This window comes from Rhinoderma darwinii, chromosome 4 (assembly GCF_050947455.1).
Source record: "Rhinoderma darwinii isolate aRhiDar2 chromosome 4, aRhiDar2.hap1, whole genome shotgun sequence".
Taxonomy (NCBI): Eukaryota; Metazoa; Chordata; class Amphibia; order Anura; family Rhinodermatidae; genus Rhinoderma; species Rhinoderma darwinii.
The window spans coordinates 289753013-289767488 of NC_134690.1; the positions used below are offsets into that span (position 1 = coordinate 289753013).

General features: G+C 39.1%; 1 protein-coding gene across 1 annotated transcript in view; it reads left to right on the forward strand.

Moving 5' to 3' along the window:
* Nucleotides 1-14028, forward strand: part of IPCEF1 (interaction protein for cytohesin exchange factors 1) — a 160808-nt gene extending 146780 nt beyond the window's left edge. Inside the window, exon 9 of the mRNA XM_075864341.1 lies at nucleotides 11958-14028. Within this exon, the coding sequence (XP_075720456.1) occupies nucleotides 11958-12128 (171 nt within the window). The 3' untranslated portion in view covers nucleotides 12129-14028. The remainder of the gene's footprint in view (nucleotides 1-11957) is intronic.
* The last annotated feature ends 448 nt before the right edge of the window (nucleotides 14029-14476 follow it).

The following is a 14476-nucleotide window of genomic DNA, read 5'->3' on the forward strand; positions in this document are numbered from 1 at the left end:
ATAAAACAGAATACGAATTAATTATGTGTTTTAGACACTTAATACAGAAGTATTGCAGAGTATTATAAAAGCGATCGGACGATCGCATAGTGAAGTCCCTTAGTGGGACTAGTAAAAATAAAGTTATTAATAAATAAATAAGTGAATAAAACTGAAAAACACACTTTTTCACCTTACAAAATGCTTTATTATGAAAAAAAAATAAGTTAAAAAGTTACACATATTTGGTATCACCGCATCCGTAATGACTCAAACTATAAAACTATTATGTTATATAACCCGCTCGGTGAATGCTGTAAAAGATAAAATAAAAGACAATGCCAGAATTGCGGTTTTCTGTTCATCCTACCTTAAAAAAATGTGATAAAAAGTGATCAAAAAGTTGCATGTACTCCAAAATGGTACCAATAGAAACTACAAGTCATCCCGCAAAAACAAAAAGCCCTCATACAGCTGCATCGGCGACAAAATAAAAAAGTTAGGGCTCTTCAAATATGGAGACACGAAAACACATAATTTTGAAAAAAAAAGTGTTTTTACTGTGTAAAAGTAGTAAAACATAAGAAAACAATATAAATTTGGTATTATCGCAATCGTAACGAACCGCTGAATAAAGTTATTATGTTATTTATACCAAACGGTAAACGGCGTAAATTAAAGACACAAAAAAAGAGTGGCAAAGTTGCTGTGTTTTTTTCTATTATGCCCCAAAAAAAGTTAATAAAAGATAATCAATAAATTATATGTACCTCAAAATGGTGCTATTAAAAATTTTTACTTGTTGTCCCGCAAAAAACAAGTCCTTATACAGCTGAGTAGACGCAAAAATAAAAAAGTTATTATTCTTGGAATACGACGATGGAAAAACTTAAAAAAATTGCTTTGTCATGAAGGTTTAAGATAGCCTAACCGAAAAAGCAGCATGAATCAATATGGCCTAAACATATAAAGTATGAAAAATAGAAGTATTATAATCTATATGGGCTGATTCAATGGTGTATACCCAAAAGCATCAAAACTGAATATATATATATAACCTAAAAGAAATAGATGCTCGCAAAACAAAGGGTAATAGAAAAATACTTTATTGAAATACATGATAAAGAACAATAGATTAAAATGAGGAATCCATAAACCACAGTTAAAAACGGGACAAGAGACTGTGTAACTATTGAGTAAATACAGAGTACAAGTTTGTTCCCATAGCAGACCTTCAGAAAAGTGCAAGTGAAAATGCAGCCCAAAAGAGGGCATAAAGGTAATGTAATGACCAAATATAAATGCAGCAAAGTGCTATATAAATACCAGTGTATATGATGATATTAGTAAGCCATGTACAACATTGACATAGGTTTAAGCAAATATGTGGTCAATAAAGACTGAAGGAAAAGAACAATTATCTGCAAAGTTTAACGCAATACTCTGCAGATAATTGTTCTTTTCCTTCAGTCTTTATTGACCACATATTTGCTTAAAGAGGCTCCGTCACCACATTATAAGTGGCCTATCTCCTAGATAAGGAGATCGGTGCTATAATGTAGGTGACAGTAATGCTTTTTATTTAATAAAACGATCTGTTTTCACTACTTTATTAGCGATTTTAGATTTATGCTAATGAGTTTCTTAATGCCCAAGTGGGCGTATTTTTACTTTAGACCAAGTGGGCGTTGTACAGAGGAGTGTATGATGCTGACCAATCAGCGTCCTGCACTCCTCTCCATTCATTTAGGCAGCGCATAGGGATCCTGCTAGATCCTTATGTGCTGTCTTATACTTACACATTAACAATACTGAAGTGTTTAGACAGTGAATAGACATTCCACGGAATGTCTATTCACAATCTCTGCACTTCGTTACTCTGTCTGTGGTAGTTACAGCAGAGGAAGCGTGATCTTGCGAGATCTCGCTGTAAATGACAGGTTACAATGAGATCACGCTTCAGTATTGTTAATGTGTAAGAATAAGACAGCACAAAAGGATCTAGCAGGATTCCTATGCGCTGAGTAAATGAATGGAGAAGAGTGCAGGACGCTGATTGGTCAGTGTCATACACTCCTCTGTACAACACCCACTTGGTCTAAAGTAAAAATACGCCCAGTTGGGCATTAAGCAACTCATTAGCATAAATCTAAAATCGCTAATAAAGTGGTGAAAATAGATCGTTTTATTAAATAAAAAGCATTATGTAGGAGATAGGCCACTTATAATGTGGTGGCAGAGCCTCTTTAAACCTATGTCAATGTTTTGCATAGCTTATTAATATCATCATATACACTTGTTGTGTTTATATAGCACTTTGCTGCATTTATATTTGGTCATCACATTACCTTTATGCCCTTTTTTGGGCTGTATTTGCACTTGTACTTTTCTGAAGATCTGCTATGGATACAAACTTGTACTCTGTATTTACTCAGTAGTTACACAGTCTCTTTTCCCATTTTTAACTGTGATTTATGGATTCCTCATTTTAATCTATTGTCTATTGTTCTTTATCATGTATTTCAATAAAGTATTTTTCTATTTTCATTATCCTTTGTGTTTTGCGAGCATCTATTTCTTTTAGGTTATATAAGGTTTAAGATAGGCTGGTCACTAAGGGGTCAAGGAACCCATTGATGCAGCACTAGCCATCAGGCCGTTGCTAAGGTCTTAAGACATCAGGGGCAATAGCCCCAAGACATATGTTTTAACACCCAAAATGTGTGTGTGTGTGTGTGTGTGTGTGTGTGTGTGTGTGTGTGTGTGTGTGTGTGTATAAATATATATATATATATAGCAGAAAAAGAATGGCGACAGCACACTGCGACACTAATGCCACCTAAACCACTAAATATAAATAAATATGCACTAAAGCTAAATCTACTTATAATAGGGAGGTTCTTAGTGCACATTTTGATCAAAAAGTGTTTGCCCACCTGCCACGACAAGGCGACCTCTGTAAGGTGGGAACCTACGCTGCACATACACCCAGAACACGTATGCTGTCTATATACACATATATATATTTATTTTTTGTTTTAGATATATATATATATATAAAAACTACGACACTTATAGCTCCGCCACTGGATGGGATTAGATACAGCGGCTCAGCAGACGGTATCACACATGATAAGCTTGAAAAGTCCACAGTCCAGCAGCACCAGTGATGATAAAACAGGGTGCACGCCTCAGGGATCCGACCGTCATCCTTTCTGGATACAAAATTCAAAAATTAGGCAGCACTCCAAGATAAGTGAAAAAGAAGAGCTACTTTATTAGCCCTGGTGCGATGTTTCGGCTCCACACACACTGGAGCCTTCCTCAAGCAGTGTACAAACAGTGGTATATAAAGGACAGTCATAATCAATCATCAGCAAAATTAATTAAGATAAAATTCATATACAGTGTATAATGTATAATAGAACAATATATGTTCCATATTTACTATGACAACAACTTCATAGAATCAATGTGTAAAAATAGCTATAAGTAAAGTGTCCAGGTGCTGTAATATTTATATAAATATAAGGTATGCATAACTATGTCATAATTACATATACATCATATCTGTGAAGCAATTAACATCAATAATACAAAACTTTCATAGCACCTTAATGTTTGAGATAAAGAGTGTATAGTGGGCATGCTTGTGAAACGAGCGTGAACTGCGCATGCCCAAAAATCCAGAGTAAGCTGTATTCAAAGTATGCATGTCCGCAGAAGTATCACTGCAGTCATTTTGGTGAAGGCAGCACTTACTGCTGGGATCATGTGACTGGGATGCCCTGCTGTAGCCTTGGCAACCACATCAACATCTATATATATATGTTATTTTACAGTGTAGCTGAGTTTTGTGGTCTACCCCATAAGTGCGGGATATCATCAATGATGCCTACATAAGTTAAATAGATAATACAAATAAACGCATGGACCGCGGTATAACCGTAAATATATACGCGTGTGAATTTACAAAAAAATCCACGGTACAACCGCATATGTGTACTTAGTCCAATTCTAGTAATGCAGGACAAAGTCAGTGGGTACTCCAACAAGTTCAACTAGAGGGTCAAAAGATAGACAAAAATGGAGGTGTTTACATGTTGCTCCCCACTTTACGTGGAAAACACAATGTTCACATTAGACGATGCAAAGAATACAGAAAGCCTATATTAGGGGCTATCACCCCACAAAATAAAGGACACAAACTACTCCCCCCCCGCATAAGGTGGAAGGTAATATGTTCGCAGAAGACGTCGGATAGCACCCAGGGCACCTATATCAGGGACCGGGACACTACCATACAACACCTATCTTACCCAAGATTAGCCATATAGAAATAAAACTATGTGAGTACCACAGTAGAGAAATGCAATAAGGATCAACTGGGCAAGTCCTCAACCCCAGCCACACATAAAAAGTCCAATATAAAGTGAAATACCAAATTTAATAATGATTAAAAAATGAGACAATACACACTAAAGTCTGGATACAGTCAGGTATTCCAACGTGTGATAGTGAAGTGTGCAAGTGGCAACATCTGTAAGAAAATATCAAGAAATGTTAGCATGAGGATTATTCTATGTCATATATTTACTGAATTTATTACACAAAATTAGATGTTTTTGTGTAATCCTACCTAGAGGGCAAGCCCACATCATAGAGCACCACCTATGGAGAAGTCTATATTAAGACCCTGAGGTTTTAATGTATTAAGCCTCTGAATACACTGAAGCTCTCTGCGTTTTAGCACCTTGATTCTATTGCCTCCTCTACGTGGTATATGAATGTGGTCAATGATCCATACTTTAAGATCCCTTTTTGTAAGTCTAGCGTCAGTGAAGTGTTTGGAAACCGGAAGGTCCATACTATTTTTCCCGGATCGTGTAACGATGTTGGTTCAGTCTTATTTTAAACTCCAGCATCGTTTCACCCACATAGAGAAAACGACAGGAAAATTGTAACACATAGCTTACGTGAATCTAGATTACGTGAATCTGAATTGCAGGTTAGATAGTGTCTGATGTAATACAGGGTCCCCGTCAAAGGGTGTAAAAAATATGACCCCTTCTGTATTAAAGAGCAATTAAAGAGCAATTGATGCAGCTTAAGCATGGGAAGCAACCCATCTTGCGTTTAGTCAAGTATGTTTGTATATCAACCTTCCTTGTGCCTATATCAGACTTTACTAGTCTGTCTCTGAAATTGGGTAATCTATGATAGGAGAACAGGGGTGCATTCTGTACCTCGGGAATATTAGTCAGGCATTTAGTCAGCATAGACCAATGTCTATGTATCACATTAGCAACCTTTTGGCTGGTTTTCGTATATGTCGAGATAAATGGCCTTGTTTTTCTGTTTAGATTAAAATAATTCATCCCTATTGAGATTGTCAACTCTCTGTCTGTGTTGTTTAAGTAATTTAGGGGGATAACCCCTTCCAAGAAATTTAGTTTCCATATTACCAAGGGTCTCGCCTATCTCGTTTTCGCTAACAATTCTTTTCGCCCAAATTAACTGATGGGTAAACTCCTCACTATCTTCATTGGATAGTTGCTGTTAAAGTATAATACATTTTTGCTGTCTGTTGGCTTAATATATAATTCAGTCACTAGACCCATTCCATCAAATTTAACCAAGACATCAAGGAATTGGACAGAGCTTGTTGAACTCACCACAGTGAATTTCACGGTCGGATTAATACCATTTAAGAACCCATGAAAATCATCAAGGCCATGTTCATCACCTGTCCAGATCAAAACAACTCATCTATGTATCGCCGCAGCCTTAGCACATTGCTGAAGTGGTGGGACATACAGACGAACATTTCCTCAAGGGTATGCATATGCACATTTGACCCCATTGCCGTCCCTTGAATTTGTACAAAATATTCATCACGAAAAAGAAAATAGTTATCCGTTGATATTACCTCCAAAAAGTTTAACAAGAATTTCTGACCACTAAATGTATATTGAGATTCTTTAAAAAAATATTGTCACTGCCTGCAATCTCCTCCCATGATCTATTGATGTATATAAACTCGTAACATCAAATGAAGCTAGTAATATATTGTGATCTAGGGATATCTCTACTTCTCCAAGTTTAATTAGAAAATCAGCCATGTCCCTAATATAAGAGAATGCTCCAGTGGAATACTCACTTAAGACTTTATCCAAAAAATGTGCATAAAATGGACTCTGTACCAGAAACAACTGGTCATCCAGGTGGATTAACCAAAGATTTATGAATTATGGGCAACACGTACAGAACTGGAATTCTAGGGAATTCTATGAAAAGATATGCTTGGATACACGGCACAGCAGACAGTATCACACATGATAGGATTAGCTACAGGGCCCAACAGACAGAATCACACATGATAGGATTAGATACAGGGTGCAGTAGACAGTATCACACATGATAGCCTTAGATACTGGGTCCAGCAAAGAGTATCACATATGATAGGCAAGATACAGGACCCAGCATACAGTGTGACACATGATAGGATTAGATATAGGGCCCAGCGGACAGTATGACGCATGTTAGGCTATAATAATGGGCCCACCAGACAGTATTACATATAATTCAATTAGATATAGGTCCCAGCAGACAGTATCACACATGGTAGGCTTAGATACAGGGCCCAGCAGACATAATCACATATGATAATCTTAGATACAGGGCCCAGCATACAGTATCACACATGATAGGCTTAGAGACAAGGCCCAGCATATAGTATCACACATGATAAGCTTAAATACAGGGCCCCAGCTGACAGTCTGACACATGACAGCATTAGATACAGAGCCCAGCAGACAATATTCTTATACTTACCCTCTTTGCTCCTGAATTACGGCACACATAACGGACTAAGTGATTCACTCAGGAGAGAGGAAGTACAAGGAGATGTTACTGTAGTAAAAGGGGTCCATGTAGTTTACTACATAGGCCCCAGCAGGGGCGTAACTAGGAAAGACTGGGCCCCATAGCAAACTTTTGACTGGGGCCCCCCTCCCATTGGTGTCACACAACCCCCCCCCTTGTAGATAGTGCCTTTTTTACAGGCCCCCCTGTAGATAACGCCATACAGCCCCCCTATAGATAGCGCCATACATCCCCCCTGTAGATAACGCCATACAGCCCCCCCTGTAGATAGCGCCATACAGCCCCCCCTGTAGATAGCGCCATACAGCCCCCCCTGTAGATAACGCCATACAGCCCCCCTGTAGATAGCGCCATACAGCCCGCCCTGTAGATAGCACCATACAGCCCCCCCTGTAGATAACGCCATACAGCCCGCCCTGTAGATAGCACAATACAGCCCCCTCTGTAGATAGCGCCATACAGCCCCCTCTGTAGATAGCGCCATACAGCCCCCTTTGTAGATATCTACAGAGGGGGCTGTATGGCGTTATCTACAGGGGGGACTGTATGGCGTTATCTACAGAGGGGGCTGTATGGCGCTAACGCCATACAGCCCCCACTGTCGAGACCGTAATACAGCCCCCACTGTCGAGAACGCCATACAGCCACCACTGTAGATATCGCCATACAGCCCCCACTGTAGAGAACGCCATACAGCACCCCTTGTAGGGAACACCATACAGCCCCCCCTGTAGGGAACACCATACAGCCTCCCCTGTAGGGAATGCCATACAGCCCCCCCTGTAGGGAACGCCATACAGCCCGACCCTGTAGGGAACACCATACAGCCCCCCCTGTAGAGAACGCCATATAGCATCCCCAACCCCCCAAAAAAATGCGACCTACAGTGTGTCCTACAAAAGACACGTATCCCCTATCCACAGGATAGGGGATTCATGTGTGATCGCTGGCAGCGATAAGGAGAACAGGGCACCGAAAGTCCCCTGAAGTTCTCCATGACTAACCTCTGACATACGGCGTCTGCGCAGCTCAATAAAACTAAAAGGACCGCTGGTCACGCATGCGCACAAGCGCGACCAGCCCTCCATTCATTTCTACGAAGCTGCTGACACAGACCCCGGAAGTCCGAGGTTTGTGATGGAGAACACGGGCCCACTCATGCCGCGGGCCCCGTAGCAGTAGTTACGCCACTGGGTCCCAGTTACTATAATAACTGTTGATAAACGTGGCGCGTGGGCCCCCCTAGGTTTGGGGCTTGCTCGCAATTGCGACCCCTGTACCCAAGAACGTAACTAGGAAACACTAGGCACCATAGCAAACTTTTGACTTGGCCCTTCTCCCCTCCCCTGGGTGCTACACACAGCCTTTGGTAGATAGTGCCCCGCTGTAGACTGTGCCATACATCCCCATGTAGATTGTGCCGTACAGCCTCCCCCTGTAGACAGTGCTATACAGCCCCCCCTGTAGTTGTGCTACACAGCCCCCCTGTAGAAAGCACTATACACACCCCTCTAGACAGCGCTATACAGCTCCCCGTAAACAGCGCTTTACAGGCCCCCTGTAGATAGTGCTATAAAGCCACCCTGTAGACTGTGCTATAAAGGCCCTCTGTAGACAGCGCTATACAGCCCCCCTTGTAAATAGTGCCACACAGAGAGTTGTGGTCACTGATTCCTACTCTGAATGGTCCCCAGTTATAACTAGTGTACCCCAGGGTTCAGTGCTGGGACCACTATTATTCAACTTATTTATTAATGATATAGAGGATGGGATTAATAGCACTATTTCTATTTTTGCAGATGACACCAAGCTATGCAATATAGTTCAGACTATGGAAGATGTTTGTGAATTGCAGGCAGATTTAAACAAACTAAGTGTTTGGGCGTCCACTTGGCAAATGAAGTTTAATGTAGATAAATGTAAAGTTATGCACCTGGGTACGAACAACCTGCATGCATCATATGTCCTAGGGGGAGCTACACTGGCAGATTCACTTGTTGAGAAGGATGTGGGTGTACTTGTAAATCATAAACTAAATAACAGCATGCAGTGCCAATCAGCTGCTTCAAAGGCCAGCAAAATATTGTCGTGTATCAAAAGAGGCATGGACTCGCGAGACAGGGATGTAATATTACCACTTTACAAAGCATTAGTGAGGCCTCATCTAGAATATGCAGTCCAGTTCTGGGCTCCAGTTCATAGAAAGGATGCCCTGGAGTTGGAAAAAATACAAAGAAGAGCAACGAAGGTAATAAGGGGCATGGAGAATCTAAGTTATGAGGAAAGATTAAAAGAACTAAACCTATTTATCCTTGAGAAAAGACGACTAAGGGGGGACATGATTAACTTATATAAATATATTAATGGCACATACAAAAAATATGGTGAAATCCTGTTCCATGTAAAACCCCCTCAAAAAACAAGGGGGCACTCCCTCAGTCTGGAAAAAGAAAGTTTCAACCTGCAGAGGCGACAATCCTTTACTGTGAGAACGGTGAATTTATGGAATAGCCTACCGCAGGAGCTGGTCACAGCAGGGACAGTAGATGGCTTTAAAAAAGGCTTAGATAATTTCCTAGAACAAAAAAATATTAGCTCCTATGTGTAGAAATTTTTTACTTCCCCTTCCCCATCTTACTTCCCCTTCCCCATCCCACTTCCCCTTTCCCATCCCTTGGTTGAACTTGATGGACATGTGTCTTTTTTCAACCGTACAAACTATGTAACTATTAACAACCAGAATGTCTCACAGGTATGGTAATTTGGCTAGGTATCACCCACAAAGCGGTGTAAAATACCTCCAAAAACGTCACTATGAACTAGCGAAAACTCCGAAATTACATTGAAAACCATGAGAAAAAGGAGTCGTGAACTATAAGTACACAGAAAAATAATTTTATTGTTACATCCGAAATACAAAATATAAAAACACAAATACACAACGAGGTATTAAAACTGAAAGTAAATACGTGGATCAATTGTCAAAAACCCTCCACACGGGTATGCTATACGTACTGAACGTCAAAGGTTCTGTTAGTTATGGGTACATTGGGGAAAGGTAGCACAAAGATGTCCCATACAGACAATGCTGATTCACTGAAACAGCACTTGTGCTATCCCACCACCAATTGACACATGCATATCAAAATAGGAAACAATAACATCTACAGAGTAATGACAGGGGAGTTACGTCTAACTCCTCTATTGCATGGTCCCAGAAATAGGGCAAGGAAAGAAGGGTTAACCCAAATGTAGCCCGATGTAAAGAGGAACCAAAGTCCACATAACAGAAACCAAGGGAATGACTAAATAAAAGCTTACCCATGGAGGTATTTAGAAGTAGAATGATCCACCTGGTATAGCATACCCGTGTGGAGGGTTTTTGACAATTGATCCACGTATTTACTTTCAGTTTTAATACCTCGTTGTGTATTTGTGTTTTTATATTTTGTATTTCGGATGTAACAATAAAATTATTTTTCTGTGTACTTATAGTTCACGACTCCTTTTTCTCATGGTTTTCAAACTATGTAACTTTGTAAGCCCCCTGTAAATAGCGCCATATATTGCCCCCCAAACAAATTTAAAAAAATCTACTTCCCTAGGCCCCGTTCTTGCAACGAACGGAGCTGCTCCTCATCACCGACAGGATCCTTGCGTACCTCCTTGCTCTGCCATAGCATTCAATGGTTTCTGTGTCCTAAGGACGCAGATACTATTGAATGTGGCGTCGCTACTGCTGTAGCAGGCATATGCAGATGCTAGCAGAGCCATCGGCATGGGGGGCCTCATGCCGCGGGCCCCGTAGCAGCCGCTATGGCTGATACAGTGGTAGTTACGCCACTGCCTGTACCTAGGCCACTGTATAGACTGCTTTGTAGGCTTGTTGGGTTCCTGATTTAGTCATATTTTTGTCAGTCTTATTGTTCAGTCATATTTTTGTCAGTCTTACAAGTACAGTAATAAAACATATCTTTCGATTAAAAGGCTGGTTTACACGGGGCAAATTTCTGCTCATAAAGAGCGCTGATCGATGATATAACAGGCCTTTCTAGACAGGCTGATGCTTTGTGCATGGGGACGATCGATTTTTAATACGATCATTGTCGGAAACACATCCCGTTTACACAGGGAGATGTGTAACGATAGTTTAATAGATTGCATAAACGATTTGCTCAATTGTTGGCTGATCACTGCCCTCTTTACACGGGCCAATAATCAAGAACGAACGTAACAAACGGTTACTGGCCTATGTAAACGGCCCTGTAGTGACTGCTAACCCATAGGATTCATTGGTGTCTGTGTATCCAGTAGTTATACAGGACTTTCTTATTAGTTCTGTGAATTTGGTTACCTGGTGAAATTAAACCATTACTCCAAAATCTTAGCTTTTGTGAATGTCATTTCTTTAGTGTTATAACACAATGAAACAATATATTTTGTGACACCAAATGGCATGTCAGCCCAACACACCTCTGCCTGCACAACACGGTAGTAGAGTTTAGTGAATAAATATGCAAATCAATTCTTGAATCGTCAGTCCTTATTATTTAATGGGTGACATGATTGAAATTATGAATTATAGTGTAAGCCCAGAGAATCAATTCTCACAGTATGTACTAATGGCTATTGAATCTGCAAAGCTGTGAGTTTAATGCAGTCATCTCTAATTGGCAGAATGTGGAAATTTAAAGTGTACTTCTAATTTTAAACATGATTTTGGGTTTTAGGTCTAAAATTTTGTGCTTATTATCTTTTTTTTATAATCTTTATACAGATCAGAGTTTTTCTGTTCCATAGATTCAAATCCCCTGCCTCTCCGCCACAGCCATGAAGTTATGTGATACAATTCTGGAGGGCATTAGCCACCACTAGAGGGAGCACACTGCATACAGATTTATAATGTATCAGACATTATAGAGATATTTATAAAGTTCATCAGCACCAAAGTCTTTAAGCTGGCACTTGCTATATTTGTAACAGTGCTTAATATTTCAAATAATTTAGTCATGTTCTTTTAATGTAACATAAGAGTAAGTGATGCAGAATTATGTAATATTGATATTGAGATTTGTATGTTTTGGGTTTTTTAGTGCAAAGAACATGACTTGGCGATGATTAACCAGCTCCTGGAAAGTGGTGAAATCACTAGTGAAAAATACAGAGAATGGAAGGATAACAACACAATGCTATTTCAGGACCTATACTCACCTTGTATTAAGGTTTGCGCTGACAATACGACGCAAGGAGCACCATGTAGTTGAACTCCTAAGGAATAATCTTTTCTTTCGTTGGTTTTTAAAAACCAGTAAATATTTGCCAATTTTACCAATATTTCCTAAACACCCTGATGAAGATGTCCAAAGAAAATTATCTGGAAGTTAATTCTCTGCATGCCCTATGTATGCCTAGAAACTCTTCTAATGAGTCCTTGAAGATATTCTCATTCTACTTGTGGGTGTCATGTACAGTGTTTTTACAAATTATTCTTACAAGTCTTTGAGTTGCACTCGGACAAGTGTCATGTGGACATAAATATATTACTCTTTGGAATGAATCGGCTTATTAATACATCTTCGGAGGACCTAACTCTGGAAAGTTGCTGGCATAAGGAGGGAGAAGCTGAAATGCACAAAATAAAAAGGAAGGTTAAGGAAGGTTTTCTGACACTCTACCCGCAGTCAAGCCATAAATATTAATGTACTGATCCAGTGTTACAACCCCTATTATAGTCCAGTGATGCATTCACAATTCTGCTGGTCATCATTGGAAACAACAAGCTTTTCTTTAGACATATCTCTAACAGCTTAGCTGAGCTCCTTTAATGGCGCAGCTTGTTTTTCCGACATCAGACTACTATACGGGGCCTGGTGTAAAGATGACACTTCCCAGAATGCAAATCAACAGTACAGAGGAAGGCTGGGAGATTTCAGCTCTGAGATAAATTCTATATGTTAACTGTAAAATGGTGTATGAAGGTTAACATAGCCTTTAAGAAAAGTTCAGTTTACAAACGAAATATTGCAGCCTTACTCTAGAGTAATGTTACTTTGTTGTGTAATGTATGTGCAGTCATGAGATCTGTTTGGCTTTATGTTCGTCAATCATTGATTTTATTTATAAACACTTTGAGCTCACAGAACATTTGGAGATTGTTGTGTTTCTTATTAGCTGCTTTTCATTTTTATGCTCACTGTAAAATTATCTTCAAGGCTGATATCAATAATTCTCTGCATTCATTTAATTTGCGGCAGTGAGAGGTCATCACAAGCACACAATACATCACACAAATAGATATGCTAATTGTAAAGCATATATAAATACAGATTGTACTGACATCTAGTGGACATCATGATTTTGCGATCAGTTTCCATGTAGATATTTGTGCCAAAACGCAAATCAACCAAATCTAAAATAAAAAAAGGAAACACATTTTTTGATAATTGATTCCCTTTAAACAATTGTGTGTAGTGGTTTAATGAGATATCTGAATGGGATTAGCAAAATATTCCTATGAGGTTTATAATAAATAGAGCGATTTGTACTATCGATATCCATGGCAGTCAGAAAAATGATTCCAATATATTAAATGGTTGGAGATAATAAATACTCTTTTTACAGGTATCATAAAACAACACATAGTGCAAAAGAGTATTCGGTTTATATTTGTGTGCTTTTAAATAATTCCATTCAGAAATCCTTTAGCTGTTATATGATAATGTGACTTTTTGTTTTCCATTTTAATCTGGTTTTTATCTCAATTATTTATTTCATTTAAACCGTCTGTAAACCTTGTGGCATGTCATCTCAATAAGGCTAGGGCCATACGGCGACATAAGATTGCGATGTTGCGCTGCTGAAACCACAACTAATAGTGAATGTGGTTGCGCCGAAATCCAGCAGGTTTGGATTTCTGCCGACTGTCATGTCGCGGTAACTTGCGGGTCGCAACGTGACATATTTACAATCATTAGTTGTAATGTAGCACTGCAATAATGCAATATTATGTCACACAGCCTAAAACTTTTTCTTTATAAATGTACATTATTGCACTTTAGAAAACATGCAAACAATGTATTTTTGAAATGTATTTTAAAGCTTGAAATAAAATCAATTGTATTTTATTGTGCTATTATTACTGTATTTAATAAGCAAAAAACCTTACCTGCTAAATATTTCCATAATAATATTTTCCGTATGAAATAAATATATCTGTGAGGTTATACTGAATGGTGTCATATTTTCTTCAGTGGTAAAAAAACATAAATATGAGGTTGTTAAAGATACAAAAGTCATTTCCTTGGAAATCATAGGTGTCAATGGGTGCTGGAATGCTGATTTCACATAGCCACCATCCTTTTTAATCACTACAAGTGTAGTATGACTCTACCTTCGTCAGAAATAAATAAAAATTTTGTGTTTGGTTCACATACCTTATCACATACCATATTAAATATACATAGGCACGAGACAACTGTCAGCAGACAATCATTTGGACAGCTATATGCCTTAATTCCAGCATAAACTCATGAACAGGCAGTTTATTTTATTGGTCAGAGTGAGATAGTCGTGCCCACATATATCTCATACTTGCCTACATTTAAAGCAGATG